A 24,854-nucleotide genomic window follows, 5' to 3' on the forward strand; every position below is an offset into this window, starting at 1 on the left:
ATATATATATATATATATATATATATATATATATATATATCCAAAGATTATTTTCTGAAAAATGCATTAAAATTTGTCAGGTAGTTCATGAGATATTTTGCTAACAGACACACAAGTTGATTCTGACATTTCCTGCTAAAGTTTGAGTCAATATTTCTGGGCACTACTTTGTGTGAATGACTCAAATACGACTACATTAATTTTTCTCCAATATCTGTACATTTGAAAGAATTGAAGCCATTTTTGTATTTTCTAAGGTCAGTTTGCTGTGGTGGCCATCTTGCATTGGGTTTGTTCCACAAGTTAGTTGTAGAGGGACATCCCATGATGTTTTTCCTTAAAGTTTCAATAAAATCAGTCTTGTGGCTACTATTGAGATATTTTGCTAACAGACAAAGTTAACAGAAAATAATTAATGTCGACATTTAAGCTAATGCTTGCACAGTTTATTAGTGCTCAAAGCGTGTGTTGAGAATCAGGCTCAGTCACTACACTTCATTAAGGTGAGTTAATCAATGGTAGACGTAAAGTCAACCATTTTTTTGCAAGCTCCTTTTTAAGTTTCTCCAGTCGTTCATAAAAAAATTTTTGCTGACAGATGGAGACATGAGAAAAACAAAATAATTTTTGCCTTTCAACAGCGGTCTATAGGACGACATAGAAAGCATTTTTCATATATTTTATTTGTAGCTAATGAGTTCTTGGTTTTGTGTTATAAACCTGTAAGATTCTTTCGGCTGCTCTCTTCTTCACGAGTCACCACAGCGAGCGAACTCACATAAAAGATTTAGCAATTTGTTTAACGCTGGATGCCCTTTCTGATGCAACCTGGGCTCGAACCCACAACCTTGGGATTACAAGTCTGCAGCCCCCACCACCCCCACCTCCATACTGGCTCTTTAAGCCCATCTTCAGACTAAAGGCTTATTCATGGGGTTTCTATTTATTTACACAAAAAATTAACAGCCATTTGAGAACTGGTAAAACAATAATCAGGAAACCAGCCAAATATTTCCTCAAAAATCTCCCCCGTCATAATTTCCTTGCAGATGCTGGTGCACAGAGCAAGCGAGCGTGCTGTTTGTCCTAGGCTTTAAAAACCGAGTCTAAATGTGATGTTGCACTCATTTTACATCGTCGGGAACAGCAGCTGTCCAAACAGCGTGGTGTGTGCTCGCCTGCTTACTCTTGTATTTAGATGTGTACTTAGCCTCCTCTGCTGCCCAGTACACTGTCCTTTTCACTCCGTCAGCTTTGTTCTACCTGTGTGGCTGCGAGGGATTATTTCCTCGCTGTTTTCCTGAAGCGACTCATTAGGAAAGACGTGTGAAGGAGAAGCAACGGGGCCTGGTGGTGTCAGACGTCTTTCTTCGTTTTGGAGATGCGTATGATACTGACCTAAATATTGTTGTGCGTTTGTCTCGGGAGAAATCTCAACTGAGTTATTAGGTCCGCATCTTCAGCTTATTTACAGTTCAAGATGGACGCCGCAGCTAATCGACCTTAGCCAACACAACCTTTGTTCGTTTAGTCAGATGTTGTACAAGACGTCTTTATATCGTGGGATTCTTCTTTTCTCTGCATAATCTCAGCTGAAAACACTTCTTTAAAGGATGACAGGTGATCTGCTTAGTCCTGTTTTTCAACAACATAAAAATTTGTTTCAGTAGAATTTTCAGACAAAAAAATAAAAACGCATGCACTAGTTGAAATTTAGTCTACCGGAACACATGCAAAACCAAATTCCTTCCACGCCATTGTTTTTTTTTTCCCTTCTCCAGGTTTTCAGTATAGAAAGAGGACATTTGCATGACTATGTTTGGGTTTTGGGTTTCTTTGTGCAGCTGTAAAGTGCAGCGATACGCTCGGATCAGCCTGGGATGTCCGTCTGGCCAGAGACCGGTTCGAGGAGGTGCACATTCCCGCCCAGGAACTTACTGCCGTAGAAATGAACGGGGTCATAATCATTTTCATAACAGCCGACATGTTCACTGTGGCATGGCCTTCCACATTTAGTGTTGCTCTGTTCAGCAGGTATTACTAAGTGTGCTCCCTCAGAGGGGCTGGGCAGGTGCGTGTGCACGCTCGAACCCTTCGAGCACACCTCTGCTATTATCTTTGGTGTGCCAAGTGCAATCAGCTTGTCTCATTCCTCCCCTGTGAGCTCGCAGGCAGGCCGGTGCTTCGCCTCAACGCGGGGAACCGGCAGAACCCTGTGGCCAGAAGCTGCGTGATGAAGAAGGCACCTTTGGGCCATTAGTGGTGTACACATCTCCCGTTAATGTGTTTTACTTTTACCTGCTGGGAGTTTAATTAAAAAACAAAGAGCCTCAATTTAAAGGCCATTATTATGCTAATGTAGTAAGCAAGGGATGGTGATTAAGCAGCTTTTAGAGCTGACTGGAGCTGGCCCTTGGGAGTGGAAGGATGGCATTTTTTTATTTGGCTTCATTACTCTCCATGAATCCGTGCTGCAAAAAGAAACGCTGATCCAATGGAAGCATGTCATCCCAACTAGTTTTTGTTTGGCATGTACTTTTCATACGGGTTCAGAGCAGGAACATGACTCTATCTGTGTTTTTTTTTTTTTTTTTTTTTTTTAACAAACCAGTTGCTTTGATGCACAACCCTCACGCTTTAAAAAATAGCTTTTATCATCAGAGCCTCTGCAAGCAATCAAACACGTATTAGCAGAATTCAGGCTCCTATTTTTAGTGGAGTGTGGTCAACATCCAGCGTCTGCTCCTTGAAGAGGACAGCAGAGCCGTACAGAACAAAGTGATTTTCGTGACGTTGAGACGTAGCTGAAGACGTTTGTTCGTCCACGTGAAGCAAAACATCTGGGGATCAAATGTTTCTCTTTGCAGCCGAAGCTCTTTGTTTTGCTGCCGTGAAGTAATTTTCACCCGCGACGAGCTCAGAAGCGGCTGATCGACAGTTTGGAAGTTCCTGCTGTGAACAAGCCAGCAAATAAAACACGACGTCACGAAACAGAAATATCAGGTCTAAAACTTTTTTTTTTGGTGAAGGTTAGTTTATTTATGTTCAAACTCTGCCCATCAGGGGAAGACATATGATTATTACTTCTGCCTAGAAAATGAAATACAATAAGAATTATGCATTAAAAATGTTACATATGCAAAATACATTTCATCAAAACTTTAGGAAGGAAGGGAATTAAAACACTTATTCTGACCTTATTATTAGTATCAACATTGTATCTCTTACATTACCGTATTTTTTTTATTATAAGGCGCACCGGATTATAAGACGCATTAAGTGAAACTAATACATTTTGACATATTTTTGAGCGCCGTGTACCACATAAAATCCGTTCGAGGTCAGTAAGTACAACCAGAATTGATACATAAGGCGCAACAGATTATAAGGCTTACTGTCAATTTTTGAGAAAATTTAAATATTTTAAGTGCGCCTTATAGTCCGAAAAATACGGTATTTAAATTGGTTCATAGCTGTTGGAGGTGATGCAAACTTGAAACTGTTCTTTTTTTTATTTTATCCAGCTGCAGCTAAAAATAATCCGAGTATGAGCAAAGCTTCAGATCATGTCCACCTTTGACCCCCATTCTTCTAAAAGCCCCCAGTCAGACCATGGAGATATGGCAGAACTTGGAGGGTCATTCCAAAGGATATTGTCAACCCAATAATCTACAATAATATCACAGTCCGATGTTTTCCTAATACCGTTCAGCCCTCGATACAATGATCGGTGAAATAACTATTAACTGTCTGAGCTTGTCTGGATACATTCCTTGTTCTGTGTGTAAAAATTTTAATTTCTAAAGAAACTGGTTTTAAAACCTTTCAGATAAATGTAATAGAAACATTGTATTTCCCTCTAAGGCACAGGATGTGGCATGGAACAATTTTTGGAGACAAAACGATCAAAATAATTATTTAAAGCTATTAAAATAATCAGAAACATGTTTTTTTTTTCAGTTCACTGCAGTAAAATCCAGATGTTGATTGCAGTGTTACATCTGTGCTCTTGTTGTATAATTCCATTTTTTGAGCCATAAATAAGCAAAATGTTCATCCTTGTTATGATTAGCAGGTGATTGTGCCGCTCTGACTCAGTGGAAGACACTGAACGAGTGTCATATTCAAACCTTTTCCATAAGCATGATCAGTATTTGTTAAGAATAGACCATTTCAAGAAAGTTCTATTTGTCTTGTTCATGAGCTGCCTCACAGACCGTATCTCTTCATGATTGGCATGGCCACAGGTTTCCTGCCTGAAGAGCCCATCTTCAAAGTAATAGCGAACAGCTGCTGCCTGGATAATCCTCATCCTCTGTCTTTGAAGGGTTGCCGTGACATAATGGCCCTGCCTATTCTTCTACTAAATTGTTATGGTATTTCTCAGAGTGTTGTTCAAAAGCAAAAAAAAAAAAGGAAGGGACTGCTTTGCATGTGTTGCTAAATGTTGAATGATTATCACCATCTCACCCTCTGTCCTTTCTCCCCCTTTCCCCTGTCATTCCTCTACATTTTCTTTCTCCCGCCCTGCCTCTTCTCATGCCTGTACTGAAGCAGGAGTTTGAAATGTTAAGTCTGCTGAGGAGAAATCACTGGCAGCATGTGGCGTGAGATTAAGATGTTGTCACACTTTAAAAAGCTGCATTTATTCTGTTCAAAGGGAGGTCTCCAAAGAGTTTGGGAAAAGGGAAGAGGGTGAAGAGCTGATGTCCCTCAGCTGCACTTTTTCTTTGCAACTTATTAATTTATCAGACGTGAGAACACACTATTAGGGCTCAACATTCTTGGCAAATATTCTAATTGCGATTTTTTTTTTTTTACTTCAGTGTTGCGATTGCGATTTAATATGCGTTTATTTTTCAATGTCTTCTTCTCATGTATTTTTCAATGAATAAAAGCAATAAATCTGTTTCAGTTGCAAAAACCTCCACTGTTTTCAGCTCCGCTGCAACTTTGTTTCTGAATTATTTTTTTTATAACTCTGGAATAGCAGCTTGGCTAAAATGTGTGCACGAGGGCATTTTGTACCGCTTATCCACTGTGTTTACCAAAGCTGTAAACCCAGGCTTGGTCACTATATTAATAGGCATCATGTCTTTCACTATGAACTGCTTGAGTAATTTCCACATACCGTTTCAAATTATGTCCATACAGAGTAATACCTTTGAACAGTTCGGTCAGTGATCCCTGTCGACTGGTACTTTACTTCCTTAAAGTTGAAGCACTGGTCGTTGACATTTTAGCCATGCAACTATTGTAAATGGCTTTGTAGTGTTTTTTTTTTAAGTGTTGATAAAGGTTTGTGGTGTTACCTCGAGAGGTAGTAACAGCATCAAGGCAGGTTCTGCACAATACATGTCATTGTGCAGCGTCTTCTTTTTCATAGTAAAAATAATTCCAAACAGATGTGCTGCCCGTCTTCGGTACCAAACTTTCAAATGTGTCAGCTTCTGTCGAGCCTGACGCCATTGTGCAACCGGTTAAAGCGCAGTGTTGACTTCTCTCGCTCCCTGCTCTGCTTTGCTCCGTTCACTCGCAAGTCATGTAACCAAATAACATGACCAGTCAAATTGCAGCCTTTGCGATTAGAAAATCTCGTTTTGGCATATCGCGATATTATTGCAAATGCAATTAATTGTTCAGCCCTACACACTATTGTTTTCTTTACAAACCTTATTGGGTTGTTTTTATTCTTTGTTGTTCGTGACTGCATTTTCCATAGCATTGCAAGCCTCTGCAGTGTGATAATGTGCTACAGAGAGCAAGAAACGACCACAGCCAATGTAGGAAAGAGCAGACAAGGGATTACAGGTACGTGGACGTAAGATTAAAAAAGAAGGACGTAATGATCCCTCTGGGATGGAGGCATGTGCTGAGATGGGCTCTTTTTTCCCTTTTTTCCTCCCTCATTTATGAGTGCCGTTGTGGGGGGGATTGGGTAAATATTGACAGGTTTCTGCTTGAGATGCAGCCATTGATCCAAGCAGGAGGGTCTCATCACTTGATCTGTGCGCTCAGGTGTGGGAGGAGGAAAAAGCCCGAGCCATGGATGAGAGCTGTCATGCTGGTGGTCCCCCTTTGTGCTGCCTTGCTCACCAATGCAACACTAGGCGTCGTGTTACCGAGCGGGTGAAAGTAGATTTTAGGTAGTCTTGGTGTTTCTGGGATCAAAATTGATAAATGATCAGCTAACTCGCTTTGCGTCTGATTCAGTCACGCATTCTTTGAAGTCTCTGCAGAGACCGGCGTCGTCTCTTCCTCGGCTAATGGCATCACCGGACCCCTGTTTGTGTGTTTTTTCTATTTATAAAATCACGGTTTACATCTTCCACTCTGTCTCCTGTTGGCGCGTCGGCCCGGCGGCCTGCTCCACAAACCTCTAATCAGGTAATGTTGGGGAGGTTGAATGGCGTGCCTCCCCCCGGTCAACCTTCACTGCTCACACAGTGGTGTTGTTTTAAAGAGCATTCTTTAGCAGCTGAACTTGGAAAGGTATTAAAGTGGGATTAGGCTCCTCCACAATCCACTGCTTGTGTCATTCAGGGAGTTTGTGTTCTCCTCTCCCCGCTGCCACCTCCCCACTCCTCCTCTGTTTGATTGTGGCTAGCCGCAGGAGTGGGACTGACTGTGCCTTTCAAAGGAGAGGGGTAGGGTTAAATCCCTAGTCCACTGCTCCCTGCTAATTCTCCTTGTTCCTTAGAGAAGGATTTACTTCTGCTGCCAGCTTCTCAAAGGCCTTCTCTGCCCATCCGAAAAGTCGGCGTTGCCTTCCTGTGGAGGTGTGGTTGCCATAGAAGGGGCGTCATGCGTGGCTATTCCCTCTGAACCCCGCTGAGAATGGGGAGCGGGGACAGAAAACAGGCAGAAAGTCCAGATTAGACCTGGGGACAAAGCAGGACAGGAAGATTCCAGAAGGGACGAATGGGAATTACAGCAGCAAAAATAATGCAAAGTGACAGAGAGGGGAAATAGAAAAATAATGGCTTACAAGATTAAACCTGGCGAGAAGAAAGAAGAAAGGAAAAGAGGGCTGAATGAGAATGTTTTCATCTAGATGAGAAGATTTGGGGGGAAGAGAGAGAGAGAGCGGTTGTGGATGAATGCAAAGTCCCGGACACAACGAAACCGTGCTAACAAGTCATTTCCTCAACTTTCTGCTCTTTCTGAGCCTAAGCCGCAGATCATTAGCTAAACATTAGAGTTTGATCTGGGAACTTGTCTTGACAGTTTCATCACCTCGTTCTTCCTTATCCCGGCATGTCACGCTCTAATCCCACTAAAATTGTGACACGAGCTGCGAATTTTCTTTTCCTACCTGCTCAAATTCATCAAATTGATATTTTCTCTTTTCTATCGGCTGCTTTTTTGTTGTTGTTGCTGTTGTTGATGCGCTTTTTAAATGATTGTGTAAAGTTGGTGGTTCGCTTAGAAGACAGATCCAGGTTCACATCACTTCAACAGGAACCCTGCATGCTGGAGAAACATGCCAACTTTTCTTTTTAAAGGGATTATCCTCGAGGTTTTCCATAGTTCAGTAATAATCTTCTTAACTTATCGTAATAAATAAAAGATTAAAGGATTTTTTAAACCCTGAAAGTGCTAGCTATGACATCAGTGTTGTTCCTGCGCTGTATAAATAATATTAAAACAAGATAATAAGATGCACTGCATGTCTTCTGCTGGCAGACAAACGTCATTATTTTTATCATAGTGGATGGATAACCAGTGAATAAACCTATTAATCGTTGTGCCAAAATTAAAATGACATAAATGAAGTCCTCCTTATTTTTGACTTGATGAGTAATTACTTTAGGAAGCTGCAGAGTCAGGAACAAAAAGCACGAGTACAGCTGTCCATACACGTGCACTCACATGTGTGAACACACACGCGCATTATCAAGACTCAATCAGTACCTATAACAACATTTGCATAACAAAAGCACCCTTTGGTTAGCCTGCTCTCATATTTACACATTATATTCATCAGTGTCGTTCATCCCTGTCGTGAACCAGCCGATGATGTCAACTGCTCCTCTCGCTGTCTCCCTCACAATGAAATAGATGTTCATCACAAACAGATAGGCGGTTGCCAGCTGTCTTCCAGGCCAGGGCAAACACAGAAGCCGCTAATAAATCCAGCTTTACGGCCGGACAAGATCAACCGCACTCCCTGCCTCCTTGATCCATTTAATGTGGCTTCTTTCTGAACGACAGAGGACGAATTAAATGCCTCAGTCACCAATAAAACAATGCAAACATCTTCCCCAACCAAAGGACAAAAAAGAAGATGGAGGTGTTGTCAGGGAAATGGCGATAGAGGTGGTGTTTCACCATAGAGGCATGATATTAGACGCAGATTTTAGATATGAGCCATGAATCATTCTCTCTGTTATGATATCTGATGCATATAGAATATATAGAGATGAAGGAGCAATTTTCCAACAAAGGCTTCACTGGTTGTCCAGATTGGAGCTTTTTTTTTTAACATTTGTAAGAGGATTTTGGTCCTGGGCTCACATTGGACTGGTGCAGAGCTTGACCCACCCCAAAATTTTAACAGATGAGTTGTTGCCAAAGGAGTCGCCTCTTTTGCTGCCCGAATGGGTCAACGAGCCAACTTCAACCCCCCCTTGATGGGTTAGCTTCAGCTCCACTGAACTGTGGCAGCAGACAATTAGAGGGGAAAGTAAAGGCTTCTCATCCAACAAAATGCTGAACGTGTCTGGTTTACCGTTTCGAACATCCAACACCCACGTTTGTGTTGCTTTAAAGAGCAGCACTGTTCACAGACCTCCTCTTTTCTGGCTCTGCAGGTTGTTTGCGACCAAATGCAGCGGCTGCATGGAGAAGATCGCCCCGACAGAGTTTGTGATGCGGGCTCTGGAGTGTGTTTATCACCTGAACTGCTTCTGCTGCTGCGTGTGCGATCGCCAGCTCAGAAAGGGCGACGAGTTTGTCCTGAAGGAGGGTCAGCTGCTCTGCAAGATCGACTACGAGAGGGAGAAAGACTTGCTCAGCTCTGTCAGTCCGGATGACTCAGACTCAGGTGAGCCCTCTGCACCCCCTTACACAGGAGTGAGAACAGCACCAGGGCGCTATCATCACATGGCACCGAGGTGTTGCATTCAGTGTGTTCTGTTCCATCGCAGCAGCAGTCAACATAGATGTCCTCCATCAGGAATCTAAAGAAAAACCAACTAATGTCATTTATATGTAAAGAAGCAGGAACATTTAGAAACATTTGCATGAATCCAAAGAAATATAAAACTTCTGCTGCTTTTCAGTGGCTGATTTTAAACACCATTCATTCAATATAGGAGTGTGGCTTTACAGTAGGAAGAGGAAACAGGACGAGGCCAAGCCTGCCTGTATTAATGGCTCTCCATGCGTGGGCAGGATCTGGTGCTGGAAAGAATTAAATTACTGTATCACGATGAGTGACAGAGGGATTTGGGGCCTTTCTGCACTAAGCCTGCGCCTCCACTCTTATCAGCTCCAGCGCTCCTCGCCTATAGGCTGCACACACGACGAGGCATCTCGCCAGCCCTCACTGTTCACTACCATCTGGCTTACATTTAAACATGCACAAAAGCCCGAATTTGTCAAACACATCTGTGCCTGTGTCAACTTTTGTCAACTTGTGGGAATATTTGCTCTGCTTCCCCCCTCCTTGTTTGCTCGTGTCCCAGTGCATCACTCACTCACGTCTTTGCACGTCTCCGAATTTCAAGATGTAGCCAAATGTCGACATGAGCAGAGGGTAACTTTAGCCTGTCGGAGATGAAGCGAAGGTTTGTCAGACCAGAAATGTAGACAAGGATCAGAACCAGATGATGAGCGAGCCTCTGATTTTTTTAGCCGCTCGACCTCAGAATCATTAAGTTTTTTAACAGCAGTGCTGGTTTGGGTTTGGAAACACTTTTGTCCATCTACATTTCAAGCGGCAATTAATTTTTTTCTTTACAAATCAGTTTTTCTGTGCAACTCGGTGGATTTTGTGACAGGTGATACTGAAATGTTCAGCTTTAAGTAGCTTTTTAAAGCATTTCGTCAACTTTTATTGTTATAAAAATATTTTGTATATTTTTTATGGAAGGCTTTTGTCTGTTTCCTGAAAATAAAAGTTAAATTTTTATAACAAGTATCATGTAAGCTTAGAGTGGTGATAAGCCTTAGTCCCTCTGTTCACCACGTTAAGGGCTAAACTGTTACTGGAGCTGCAACCATGAGCGCACAATGCTTTTTTTCCATGTCGCTTATGATCTAGTATTCTTATCAGAAGTTGATTTGGTTTAAATGAGACAAAGCTGAGAGCAATAAATTACTAATGACACTGTGACCAGTTCAGAGACAAATGAACATATTTCGTTGTGCTCGCTGCAGTTTCTGAAAGTCTAATCATACACGAGGCCTTCTCCTTCTGTAATAAATTGATGAGAAAGTATCAAAAACATGTGTCTCCTTTGATTAGGCCAGGGGTCTGCAACCTCCACAGTCAGAAAAGAGCCATATCTGCCTCTTTTCCACTAAATAAAATATGTCAACAGCTGCAAAACTAATTTAAAACCTGAAAGAAAGGTATCACAGCATTTCAAGTGTCATTTAAATACTACATATAGAAATATGTTATTTATTTCAATGAGAAATTCATGATCTATAATAAGTCAATGACTTTTTTCATGTTAGGACTAAGGAAAGGGATTTTTTTTGTTGTTAATACCCGGTTAAAACTCTGAAGTAAGAAAACGTGCAATTTATGTCTATATTTATTAGGGATGCACAATATTATCGGCATAGTATTGGTATCGGCCGATATTAGTGATAAAGTTAAATATCGAACATCGGCCATTCCATGAAAATTACTCTCCGATATAAACAGCTTCTGTTTTAAGTTAATTTTTAATTTAAGAAACTGGCAAGTATATCTATTAATGCACTACTTACGCACTTTCACTTGTTGCTTGTGAACAGATTGAGTTTAGATTTGTGAAAATTTACAAATTTACACTGTTCGGGTGTTGTCATTGTGTTAGAGAGAGTGAACAGCATGAATAAATTTGACATTAAACATAATCCAAGTTGAAGTGTTTCATCATTTTCAGCCCCCTTTGGGCATCTGCATGTGGTATCAGGCCAAACTGACAAAGACCATGCAGAATAATGTTGTTTTTTTAATTCCACAGCAGAAAAAGCTATGCAGTCTCTGTAAGTAGGTCTAGGAAAAAAATTATCGGTATCGGTTATCGGCCAAATAAATTTTAACATATTGGTACATCGGATATAGGCCAAAAATCCAGTATCATGCATCCTTCATATTAATGTTTATTTAAAAAAATAAATAAATTGAAAAACCATTTCATATACTTGCACGATGGATCAGTGGTCAGCACTGTAGCCTCACAGCAAGAAGGTCCTGGGTTCAATCCCTGGTTGGACCTGGGGTCTTTCTTGCATGCTCTTCTCGTGCTCACGTGGGTTTTCTCCAGGTACTCCAGTTTCCTCCCACAGACAAAAACATGCATGTTAGTCTGCCTTCAGGCCCAGGCCTCCCTTGCAAAAGAGATCTGTGGTCTCAATGGGATTTGCCTGGTTAAATAAAAGTTAATAAATAAACTTGTATCCTTATAATTTATTAGAGTGAACATAAAAAATTGACCAGTTTGTTGAATAATGAGGATTTCTTCAAAAAAAATGCAAAACCTTATTTTATTTTAATTTTTAATTTACTTTAATCAAAAGTAGGCTTTTATTTCTAAAACGTAATGATGGCAAAAGGGACTTGACATATATTTTTAATTGATCTTATTTCAATGACTGTGATGTATGTGCAAAACTTCACCTTGTTTTCCACCCAGTAGCCTGGCTCAACTGTGTCAAAATGTTAAAATGTTAAATTTTCTGCTGGACTTTAGAGAACATTCTCATTGTGATGCTGAGGTTAATATTGTTAATAGAAGCAACTAACATAAGGTAATCCTTCTGTTTTTCTCCTTAGTATCATTCTGTCACCAACATTTTATTCACAATCTTGCAAGTTGGACAAGAAAACTGATTAAAAAAAAATCTATTGTGGTTATGATTAAAAATACTAAGCTTTTATGTATTTTTGATCAAAGTCACAGAGAGCTGCTTCAGAGATACCAAACAGCTGCATGTGGCCTGAGCGCTGCAGCTCCAGACCTTTAGATTAGCTATTTGTGCTAAGTAAAAGTCAAGGAGCACAGAGGAAAGAAATATATTTATCAGCATCTTGTCATTGGTTCAAGCTTATGCTGATGATGCCAAAAATGTCTCTTTCTGCAGAGAAAAGTGACGATGAAGAGTTGGATGTAAAACCAGAAAAAGGGATTGGAAACCAGGGGAAGGGTGACGATGGGAAGGATCCAAGGAGACCCAAGAGACCACGAACAATTCTGACCACTCAGCAGAGGCGGGCCTTTAAGGCGTCCTTTGAGGTGTCCTCCAAACCCTGCAGAAAGGTAAAACAGAGCTTAAATAATTAGCTACAACAGTAAGGGTTTGATGTATGTTTTTACTCTTATTTGGAGTATTGGCAGGGTTGAAACTGACCACGAGCCCTACGGTAGTTTGATGAATAAAAGTCTCAAATTAGAAAAAAACCTCTCCCCACCTCTGAGCAGAGCTTTGAAGTGCCAAGCAGCATTCTGTTCTGTGTTAACCCAGGCGGGCTGCTGTAACGCAGTCCGTCTGCACTGAATGTCACACTGAGATAGGAGAGCTGCCTGCGTAGCCAAGGCTTTGAAAAGGCAATAATTAAAAAAAAAAAAGATCCAGAAAGAATGCTGTGCTGATCTGACATACGTTTAAATGCAAGCAAATCAAAGACACAGTGTGACGGCTACAAAACGAGGCACGCAAAGTTCAGTACTTCAGGTACAGTGAAGTTCTATGTCATATAAGCTTCGCCCTTTAAGGCCTTCGCTTTAGTGGGTTTATCCCGTTATGCAGAGCATAAGCACTGAAAAAAATTAGTCCACGCCCACCTGCTGTGTGGGCCCTACCCGGTCCGTATAAATTACGTTAAGAGCGGGAAATCGGCTCCCATTTTTTCTTCAGCGAGCTAATATAGCACTGTCAGAAGAACAAAGAAGATAAGTTGTGTAAATGACCAACCTTGTGAAGGATGCTGGGCCCGGCAGTCGACCTCCGGTCGTCCGGTGAGTTCTCCTCCCCGAGGAGAAGATGACAGCAGTCTTATTCCAAGGTAAGCGTCGTGGAACATTTCCCAGTGACAGGTCACTACACGCTGGACAACGCCATCTTGTGTTTTTTCCTCTTATCGCCGACCCTCGGGGCGAACCGGATGGTTCCTCCGGGGCAAGGTGTGCTCAGCTGCAGCCCCCGCTGCTCATTCCCTCCCGGGGAGCGTAGTGTAGGTGGAGGGGGGCTGAGTGAATGCTCACCCCATCCCACCTCGTTTCGCATCGGCGATCACACCGCTCCCGGCCGACAGCGCCCTCAGGGGTTGCCCGGCGGAACCCGGGAGGAGGCTGACATGAAGGGACCCCTTTTTTCTACGTCCCTCGCCTTTTCCCGCCAGTTCGGATGATCGGCGGAAAGGTTATTTTTCACTGACGTGCTTTTCCAGGCAGCCGCAGTTAGCAACAACGTGCGCTGCTAGCATATAGCATGTCCAAGGGACTGAAGGCCGCAGACCTGCCTTGGAGACAAAGAACTCCTTCTGTAAGGCAACTGACGCTATTCCTCGGTTCCCTCCCCTGGAGCCAAGCCTCGCGGAAGCTTCCGGAGCGAAGCTGTCCAGGTCGGAGCAGCGTCCCGTCCCTCCGGAGGAACCAGACGGCGACCAAAGCTCTCCAATCGAGCCCACCGACGTGTTTTCAGGCAACCGCAGTTAGCAACAACATGCGCTGCTAGCATTTAGCATGTCGAAAAGGCTGAGACCTCAGACCTGCCGGAGGAGACAAAGAGCTCCCTGTGTAGATCGGCAGACGCCATCCTCAACATGTGCGCCGCTCCCTCGGGTTGCCTGTCGAGGATTGTAGCATGGATGACGGTAATCCAACGTTCCATCTGGCTCCGTCACTCTCCATTGCTGCCGGAAAAGCTGCACAAAGACCGGATGGAGGGCCCCATCTCATCGGACGCGCTGTTCGGAAGCAGCTTGACGTCCATGCTGACGAATTCGAAGCAGTCGGAGGAGACGTCGGAAGCTGTACGCCATCTCATCTAGCCGCGCGGCTCATTCCGTCCTCCAGCCCGCTGGAGAGATCGTCAAAAGCAGAGGCAGAAACATCGACGCTCCACGGCAGCAGCAGCTTCGTCTCGCCCAGCTCCACCACCAGCCCCGCCCGCCAGAGACCACCCCTCCTCAGTCCGGCAGCCTGCACTTCAGCGTTTTCCCCAGAGATCGCCTGCAGACGGCGCTCGGGGCAAACAAACCGCAGAGCTCACGAGGGAGAAGGTTTAAGAAATGACGGTCTGCGGAGGATGTGTGTATAAATGACACAGGAATTGAATAAATGATTTTTCAAAGATCAAAATGCCTGTTTTTAGCCAGTCTGTAAGCTCGGATGAGCTCACAGCCGCTACACACACACCCTCCACTCATAAAGAGCCGGTGTCCTTAAATAAAGGTTTTTTAAATCCACCGCCGCTCCTTCACATGCCCAGACGCTCACGTGACACCACGGTAAGCGAAATAACTTGTTGTCAATCAGACCCGCACGATCACCTCCCAACGGTGTTAACGCGCTCCCGAGCGAGACAAGCAGCCTCCATCCAACGGCACTGTGTCGATGATGCACGCACAGCTGCCCGGCGCTCACCGGCCCACATCGGGATAAATGTGGGACCGCAGGCCGGGTCCGGTGGAGGTCCCTGCTCTCAGCGAAAACAACACACGCCTCTCCTGTATGAACGCGAGTGGCTGTCATCCACCGCGTCCCAGCGATCAGCAGCTCACGGCGGCATAAGCGTGAGACAGCTGAATGAATCCAATGACGGGCCCCGCCCTCAGCGAGAGCGGCGCGCGTCCCTCCAGAGGAAACGTGCGCTCCCGCGAGGCTCACAACCTTCACTTCATCAGCTGACACACGCCTCGCCTCAGCACACACCGCCCCGCCCGGACATGAAGGTTGGTCCGCGATCCAGTCACAGCGCGCGGGCGCGCGCAGAACAGCCCTTTCGAGAAAGCCTCGCCTTGGGTCACGCGGAAAACATTTCCGCGACGCATGACGGCGGTCGAGGCGGAGGTTTGGATGACATCCGTTCAAAACACGGCACATCATTTAAACGCACGTCCACTCCACGAACGTCACGCAGAGTGGTTAAAAACATGCTCACCGGACAGATGGATGGACAGAGTGTTATGCAAGGGTTACACGCTGCAGTTTGCAACCCGCCCCCCTCCGTTCGGAGGAGTTATAGAGACGGTCCTGTCATCACCAGACCAAGTCTCAGCCTTAAATGCAGAAATCCAAGAGCTTCTGATAAAAGGTGTAATCTCAAGAGTTCCCAACGAGGAGGAAAACACAGGGTTTTACTCACGCTACTTCCTGGTCCCCAAAAGGACCGGAGGGATGAGACCGATTCTGGATCTGTCAGCTTTCATCAAAGCGATCATGAACAGATTTTTTCACATGTTGATGAACAGACAGCTGTTGGACAACATCCAGGAAAACGACTGGTTTGTCTCCATCGTTTTAAAAGATGCCTATTTTCACACACCAATCATCCCAAAACACAGAAAATTTCTGCGTTTCGCCTTTCAAGGGATGAAGTACCAGTACAACAGGTTGCCTTTTTTGGGTACTCCCTCGCGCCTCGTACGTTCTCAAGTGTGTGGAGACAGCCCTGCATCCACTGCACAAGCAGGGATGAGAGTTTTGTTTTTACCTGGACGATCTGCTGCCCCTGTCTCACTCCAGACAGGAAGCATTGATACAGGCTCAGGTGTTAGCATCACACCTGCTAAATCTGGGTTTCGCCATAACTGGAAGAAGAGCTCGATTTTCCCGGCCCAGATAATTGTTATCTGGGAGTGGAATTAAACTCAATTACCATGACGGCTCGTTTATCACAAACAAGAATCGACACTCTAAAAACCAATTACGCCACGTAAGACCTGGCAAAGTGGTAACAGCTGTCTCCGTCATGAAGCTGTTGGGAATGACGTCATCAGCTCACACAGTGGTCCCGCTGGGTTTGTTACACATGAGACGCCTCCAGAGGTGGTTTACGCGTCTGCGTGTGGATCCAGTAAAACAAAAGAGACGGATGATCACTGTCCCTCCCTCCATGGGAGCAGACCTCCGACACTGGGGAAACACCCTGGCTCTGTCAGAGGGAGTCCCCGTCAGCAGACCCACGTCACGTGTCAGTCTTCACGGACGCGTCTCTGTCAGGTTGGGGTGGGGAACATGCCTATCTCAAGCAGTAGGGGCGCTGTGGCCCCACCGCACATCAGCCCACATCAATGTTTTGGAGTGTCGCACAGTGCTGAATGTGATTCAACATTTTGCTCCCGTGCTACAGAATCAACACGTGTTGATTCACACAGACAACATGGTGACTGCTGCGTACATAAACCGCCAGGGGGGTGTGCGTTCAGCCCAGATGTTACACATTGCGCGGAAGCTACTGAGTTGGGTTCATCAAACCTGCTTTTATTAGAGCAGTTTACATATCCGATGTTCTGAACAGAGGGGCTGATGTGACGTCCAAGGGCGGCCCACGTTATGTGGACCGGATCCTCCATCCGGATCTGATGTTTTTCAGACGCAGCAGAAGTTGGCAAAGCAGCTGTGGACCTGTTTGCGATGCGAGAAGAACGCTCAATGTCAACTACGGTTTTCCCTGAGCCCGCGAGACGATCCATCGCTGGGGGGGGACGCATTTGCTCACAGTCGGTGGCCCAAAACGCTTTTTACGCGTTTCTTTCCCCCCCACCTCCTCTGTTTTTTACGGTCCATGAACCGAGTTCAAGAGGAGGGATTGACAGCCCTCCTTGGTGGCTCCCGGCGTGTGAACGCACTATGGTTCCCAGGCCTGCAACGTCTGTTGTTGGGTCGCCGTGGAACTGTCATGGAGGAAGGATGCTCTCCTTCAGGCAGGAGGAGCGACCAAGAGTTACCCAGAAATAGGTCAACACCGGTGGGTCTGACCGCTGAGCGGTTCCACTTAGAGGATGGGTCTCCCTCAGGAGATAGTGTGCACAATTCAAGATTCACGTGCTGCATCTACCACAGTTCTGTACACATCAAGGGGACGGCTTTTCAGCGCTGGTGCACAGAGAAGGTTTAGAGACCACCTCATGCCTTTTAAGCGGCGTGTTGTTTTTCTACAACAGCTGATGGATAGGGAGTTGGCTTTCAGTACGCTTTAACGTACGATTGCAGCCATCTCTTCCTGCCACAAAGGGTTTGGAGTCAGAACAGCTTTTATCACCCGCTGATGAAGCGGTTTCTAAAAGGTGTACAGAGATGTAGGCCTGTTTTCACGCCCACTTGTTTTCCACAGTGGGTTTAACGCTGGTCCTGCGAGCCCTGATCAAAGCTTCAATTGAGCCTCTGGATCAGGTTTCATTTAAATTCTTGTCTCTTTTAACAGCCCTGTTGCTGGTTTTAACACCCGCTAAGAGGGTAAGTATTTATCTGCCCTCTCTGTTGCTTCGTCATGCCTTAGAATTAGGCTGACGGGCAGCTCAGCTGATTTAAGACCAACCCAGCTTTTATGCCTAAAACATCACGAGCTCTTTTAAATCAAGAGTGATATCGTTGGAGGGGTTTTTTCCCCCCCACAGATCAGAAGAGGAAGCATCTTTTCATCTTCTCTGCCCGGTGCGGGCGTTTGACGTGTTACATAACGCACACAGCTGCAATGCGTTTCAAACTCAACAATGGTTTGTGCATTATAGAGATGTTTCTACAGGTCGCCGTTATCCATCCAGCGCTTATCACACTGGCTGTGTGAGGCCTTTTCTGAAGCCTACAGAGCATCAGATTTAGAGCCTCCTGTCAACCTCTAAGCACACTCGACCAGGGGTATCGCATCTTCGACTGCTCTGCATAATGGTATGTCAATGCAGGACATCTGCACTGCGGCTGCATGGTCAACACCCTGCTCATTTATTCGCTTTTACCTACGTGATGTAACGGCTCGTTCCATGACACATTCTGTCCTTAGTGCTCTAACAGAATGAATGTTATTGTTCTCATGGAACTCTGTTTAAGCTCACTTCTGTCTGCATGCATTACAGTGTGAGATGTTGTTATCAGTCACAAGTCGTGTCTGTGATTTTGGTTATATTGTCACTAATCAGTTCATGATTATTGTTACCAATCAGTTCAATTGATTATAAATCAATTGAACTGATTGGTAACATTAATCATGTTAGGCCTGAACCAGGTTGTTTATGGCCCCCCCCCCCCCTCTTTTCAACTTCTTCTTCCCGTTGAAAGTTTTCCGGGGTATTCATGCTTTGTCAGAACGCATAGCTACACAACATGCGTCTGTGCATGGCACATAATTACGCGATGCGTAGTTATGCACATGGGGAGCTGAGTGACAAGACGTTTTTTGGGCAAGCTTCCGCTTCTTACTGTGTTCGAATGGACCCAGTGAGGCGAGGACCACATCGGCTTCGCCCTTTACCCACTAAAGCGAAGGCCTTAAAGGGCGAAGCTTATATGACATAGAACGTTGGTTACGTACTGTAACCCCAGATTCTATGAATATAAGCGTAGCCCTTTAAGCGTCGGGCCTCACTGGCTCCTAAATGGCTGAAGAAAAAGCTATTTTGGGAGCCGATTTCCCGCTCTTAACGTAATTTATACGGACCGGGTAGGGCCCACACAGCAGGTGGGCGTGGACTAATTTTTTTCAGTGCTTATGCTCTGCATAACGGGATAAACCCACTAAAGCGAAGGCCTTAAAGGGCTACGCTTATATTCATAGAATCTGGGGTTACAGTACGTAACCAACGTTTTATTGCCCGTCACCAAAGACAAAAACCTAAACGTTTGTGTGTGTTTATGTGTTAATTTATCTGCAGCTGTAGCAAATTATTTGGTAAATCACTGGACAGATTTTGTTCAGTCCTTCAGAAAGTAGCCATTGGATGAACTTTTACAGATGTTTAACTTTCAGAGTGAACCCCATTCAAGATGGCCACCACAGCTAATTAACCTTAGCCAACACACACAAATGGTTATAACCTGGTTGCTTTTTTAAGAATTTGAGCTAAAATTGGTGTGGTAGTAGCTGAGAGTCATCCTCAGCGCATGCTTTAAGTGTTACCTAACCATGCAAGATTTTGCAATTTTGCATGAGCTTGCATGGTTCATTCATTCAACCTTTATTTAGACAGGTTAGTCTCATTGAGCCTCGAGGGATCATTTACAAGAAAGACCTTTTAGGTTCGATCAGAATGGCTTTAAATGTATTTTTTCACACACATCTTAGTCCACAACATGAAACACAGCAGGCCATGTGCACTTCTTCAAAGAATGCTAGGCCTTTTCATTTAAGTGTGATTTGTTCTGTGATTCTAAAAAGTTATTTTACGTCTTCAGGTGAGGGAAACATTGGCGGCAGAAACGGGACTCAGTGTTCGAGTGGTCCAAGTGTGGTTTCAGAACCAGAGAGCTAAGGTGAGAACCACTAAAGCAGAATAAATCCTACATTTATGTCCTCAAAAGTAAAAAAACAACAACAGCTTTGTTCCTTTTTAGAGTCCAGCCAATAAATCCCTCCAACTCTGTGTTAAACTTATTGCTGCATTCCTTTCACAAATGCAAAGAACAGAGAAAGGAGTTGCAAATCTAGCTCAATCTTGCATTAAACGTCTACACCCTCCTCTTTACTGATGATTATCTCGTGAAGTATCCTTTGATACTTGACAATGAAGTGTGCACTGATAGAGATTTTGTGCAGTTCACTCAAGGGTGAACGGCGAGGCGCATCCTTTTTAAATTAAAGACTACATGTTAGTTTTGGGAGTTCTTCACAACTTTGACTCCTTCGTTTCAGATGAAGAAGTTGGCAAGAAGACAGCAGCAACAGCAAGAACAACAGAATTCCCAAAGGCTCGGCCAAGGTACGACCCGTGCATAGGCTGTGACAGCTCGTCGTCTCAGGCAGAACACATAAGATTATTTATTGATTTGTGGGGAGGGGGGTAGGGATGAGAAGGAAGAATAAAGTAATTGATTTATTGTGTTGAACTGTGTTTTATCTATTGCTACATGTCAGAAAACATGTCTATAGAAGGTTGTCAAGTTTCTGTCTCAAGAGGTACCAGGGCCGTACGAAAGGCACTTTTTCTGATTGTTTCAGAGTCAAAACATATGAGCTTTAGGTTCATAAACTCTGCTACGCTGTTATCAAATTTATTATCAAAAGTAGCAAATCTCAAAAATGTTAGAGGGCAAACAAGAGCACTTCAGAAGTAAAAAGGAAATTGTGTTTGGAAGACAAATAGATGGAACAACAGACATTGTTTCGTAAAGTCATGGTAAAGGGATGTGTGGGGGGGGGGACTTCAGTGATGAAGCTACAAAAGCTTTGTGCTCCCCTCAACGCTCAGAAAAGAGGAGTGTTTGCCGAGGGAAAACTACTGTAGGTTACCATGGAAATACTGACCCAGAGACGGGCAGGCAGTCCAGGCATTTGAAGGTTGTAGGAGCTTTCTCACAATCATTAAAATCAGCATAAACATGCCACAACTTCTGCTGATTATCATGCCATACCATACTACTTTATTTATAATGCACAACCAAAGTGCTGATCACCATGTGTTTTGTTCTGGGGGGTGGTCTCTGTAAAAGATGAGAGACTTAATTTATTTCTGAATGGGTTTTAATAATACGCTAAGGATATCATAACTGGATGGACATCTGCAAAAGATACATTTTTGGAGTCAACCCTAATTAAGATGACCACCACAGCTTCTCGAGTGCTTATAACTCAATCAGTTATACACATACTGAACAGAAAATGGTGTGGCAGCAGCTGAGAGTCATCCCCAACACGTAGCCTGAGAGCTTAAAGACTGTGTGATTTTCAAGATTTAATCAAAACAACTAAATGGTTTTTCCAAGATAATATGATTGTAGCAGTGGTGTACATTTTTGTAGTGGGTATACCGCGGTAAAGTTAGTTTTACGTTGGACGTTGGACACCGAACATGAATGTCCAACGTAAAACTAACTTTACTGCGGTCAGTCCGTGTACTGTGCTTAGAGACCAAAGTACACTGGTTAATACAACGTAATTGTCAATTTTTTTTTAAAATATTGAACATTTCCAAATTTCTCTGATGCTTATATTTGAATAAATGAACAACAAACTTTGTACGACAGTTGGCTTTGTATTAAAAACGTTATTGAATTTATAAAACAGTATCAGAGCAAAGCATGTTGAAGTATTAAGTACAGAAGTATTGTTATTCAATAATTCACTGGATAAGCAAATGTAATAAACAAAAGCTGCGTACAGACCGATTGTTACAGAAGTGTTTAACTGTTGTTTGACGTATCAATGACACGTGTCTAATGATATGTCACATATCATCGGGCACCTTTAAGTGGGTATACTGAAATTCTTAAGCTTTTCTAGTGGGTATACTCCTTATGCCAAAGTATCACGTAGACTACACCACTGGATTGTAGTTTAAAACTATATTTTTTCAAGGAATGACAGGACTTTTAATTTGATCTGTTTTAAAAACACATTTTCTGTAAGAGATTTTCCGTTTTGCTTTCATGGCCTTGCAGAGGTGATGTCTAACAGGATGGAGGGGATGATGAACTCCTTCACGCCGCTGGCTCCGCCGCAGCAGCAGCTGGTCGCCATGGATCAGAACGGCTACAGCACAGACCCGTTCCAACAGGGGCTCACCCCCCCACAGATGCCGGGGGACCACATGAACCCATATGGTGAGCATCCACCAATTCCCACCCCCATTCGCACACACATGCCTGTCCCTTGATCAACCTCATAGCTCCTGGTGGTGGGACACATGCTCCAGCCGCAGCTCCCTGATTTAAGCTGCTTTCAGAGAGGAACGAGCAGCTTCTCCTCCCACATGAGATAGCACAAGTGTCTTCATAAACGCTTGGGGTTTAAAATGCATTTCCAAATGTGTTTAATATGGTTTTAAACTCCTCGCCTCCACTTCTAAGACATGCCATGTTACTGATGATGTTTCCTAATGTCGGCAAAGAAAAACATGTGGTTGGTGTGGAAAGCTCGAGACAAACTGCGGTCCAAACAGTGTGAGCTAATGTATCAGAACGGGGGAAAACACAAAGCCTCTGGTTTGTGTTTGATACAAGGAATCAAAATGCAAACAAAGAAGAGAAGTGGGGGAATCAGTCAATCAGTTGTAAGTCCACAGGATGTAACTGGAATAACACATTTCTGAGTGATGTCCTCAACATGTCCCAGCGGGACCATTTCCTGAAGTTCATAACTTCCTTATAATTTGCTTCCATTTAGTTCTTCTCAGTCGTAAGAAACCAAATCCCCCGTCTCATCACTCTCCTTTGGTTTGGGGAGCAGAACAATATTGGCAAGGCATTAAAAGATATCTCTCAAAACACTGTCCCCATTTTGTGCAACACTATCATTAAGATCCAGAGTGTAATAAAGTTAACTATTCCCCCCAGAGAAATAAAACATTGAGGTTTTATGAAAGGCGTAAACAGTTGCTATTAACCAGATCTTCTAGGAGGATGCCCCTTGTTTACATGCTCCCTCGCTGCCTGCAATTGTCCCAGCGAGGGCAGCAAAAAGTGAGCTTTGATGATATCCAACAAAACTGTTCTCACAATTGTGATGACACACAAGAGCCATTTCTCAAAGTGACGATTAGTAATTATCATTTTTAAGCCTTGCAATAAATCTCAAATACAAGGCTGCAGTGATTTCATTGTTAAAATGTTGGGTTGCAATTTTTTTTAATTGAGAATGCTTCCTGTCCCGTTTGAACCCTGACTGCTACCTCCTCTTTTTGTATTTTGTTCCAGGTAATGATTCTGCATTCCATGACATAGACAGTGACACGTCTTTAACCAGCCTCAGCGACTGCTTCATGGCATCGTCGGAAGTCAGCTCCATGCAGGCCCGTGTGGGGAACCCAATTGATCGCCTCTACTCCATGCAGAACTCTTACTTTGCATCATGAAAGGAGCGGGACTGAAAGCATCAGCGCAGGAAAGAGAGAAAAAATAAACTACCCATTTCAAACTAAAGCACGACGGTCAGGAGGTTCGACTAAACTATGGACATGACGGAAGAAACACCCACTTTGCAGTAGCTCCCGGCTCTGTGCCGAAGCTTGCTCAAAGACTGTAAAACCACTTGGAGGAGAGAGAAGAATCAAGGGGAGTTAAATATTAGAGATTATTCGGTAGAATTGCATATTCATCATAGGAAGAGATACTCTTTCCTTTGTTTACTTAAAGAAAATGACTAGATTCTGAAGCCACTAATTACACACCCTCAAACCAAATAACACCGTGAGTTTATACAGTGCATGATCAATTGTAAACTAATACTTTTTGTAAGCCCTTCTCCCCCGCCGATCCCCCCTGCCCCCAATTAAGATGTGGTGTTTGGACTGTTTCTTCTTCGCACTACATGGACTTCCATGTTCACTGTTAGCATTTTGATCACTTGCCATAGATTTTAGATTATGTGTTAATAGTAAATAGACGCAGCATGTCTGCAGGAGTGACTGTACATTTGTGTATGAGCATTTGTGATAAACGAGGAATGTCTTAGAAGGACGAGGAAAAGGAGAGAAAAGGTGCAGACATAGGTGGACGAGTAGTGAACTGTAAATATTTCCCCCCCAGGCTAATTGGATGTGCATGTTAAAAATGGAAAGCATTCTATTTATTTAACTATAACAGGCTCTTGAAGGTACATATTAAAAGTGAAAAGCTTTATTTAAAAAAGACCGTTTTGTTTTTGTTGAGCAGTTAGTGACGCAACTCATCTGTATACCATTCTGAATATGAAGATTAACCTTTTTTTGTTTCAGCCAAGCTGTAAATGAGCAAAGTTGCTATTTATTTCGTACAGACCATAAAACTTTTGTTGTCCGATGTGCTTTCTCAAAAAATGTTAAAAGTTGCTAATTGACCAAAGTTGACTGGTTTTGATGAATAAACAATGTCTTTCACCTGATAACATGAAATAAATACCATCAGTGACCATTTACGTGGTAAAACCTCCAGTCAAACTGTTGTCTGTGTCTGAGTGAAGAGCCCCATGGATGATTTTCCATCACACTCATGTCAGAATATTTGTCAGCGCCTCACAAGTCGTATATTAATCTGTTTGACTCAGGCTTGTAGACTCGCAGTCAAACAGATTTACAGCTCGACTATATTTCTTCTTTTCCATCGTTCGAGTTTCTGCAGCGGTTGACCTTAATAACGAAGCACGTTCCTGCTCCCGTGTGTGAGTGTCACAGTGTGTTCTTAAAGGGAATGAGGATACGGACGAGGAAACAGTTGCTGCAGTGAGTGGTGAGGTCAGGAAAGTTCAGGTGACATACCAGTACAGCTGCACAAGCAGAGAACAAACTCCACCCATAACCTTGGGGCTTCTCGGCGGCTGCTTGAAGTACCACCTGGGAGCTTCATCTCTCTCTGACAGTTCTAAGTGTTGTGCGGCGAGCTTCCGCCTAGTGTCTGTGCTGTCACGTGACCACACCGGTACCACAGCATTTATCGTGTTCTCTGTGACTCAATATATTCCTGCGGTTGTAGTCATGGCTAGGCTTACTCATCTTGGCGGCTGGCCCTGAGCCGAAGGTGCAAAGGCGTTGGCGGTGTGAGGTGCATCTAAGGATAGACACTTGT

The 24,854-nt window shown here is 43.8% G+C and overlaps 1 protein-coding gene across 2 annotated transcripts in view; it reads left to right on the forward strand.

Moving 5' to 3' along the window:
* The window catches only part of lmx1bb (LIM homeobox transcription factor 1, beta b), a 60,354-nt gene extending 36,118 nt beyond the window's left edge, over positions 1-24,236 (forward strand). For both annotated transcript variants that reach the window (XM_037681170.1, XM_037681169.1), the window contains 6 exons: positions 8,814-9,046; positions 12,304-12,479; positions 19,554-19,631; positions 20,011-20,077; positions 21,756-21,917; positions 23,010-24,236. In XM_037681170.1, coding sequence (XP_037537098.1) covers positions 8,814-9,046; positions 12,304-12,479; positions 19,554-19,631; positions 20,011-20,077; positions 21,756-21,917; positions 23,010-23,167 — 874 coding nt within the window. In that variant the 3' untranslated portion in view covers positions 23,168-24,236. The remainder of the gene's footprint in view (positions 1-8,813; positions 9,047-12,303; positions 12,480-19,553; positions 19,632-20,010; positions 20,078-21,755; positions 21,918-23,009) is intronic.
* Positions 24,237-24,854: the final 618 nt, after the last annotated feature.

The sequence above is a fragment of the Nematolebias whitei genome, chromosome 8 (genome assembly GCF_014905685.2).
Source record: "Nematolebias whitei isolate Nwh7 chromosome 8, NemWhi1, whole genome shotgun sequence".
NCBI lineage: Eukaryota > Metazoa > Chordata > Actinopteri > Cyprinodontiformes > Rivulidae > Nematolebias > Nematolebias whitei.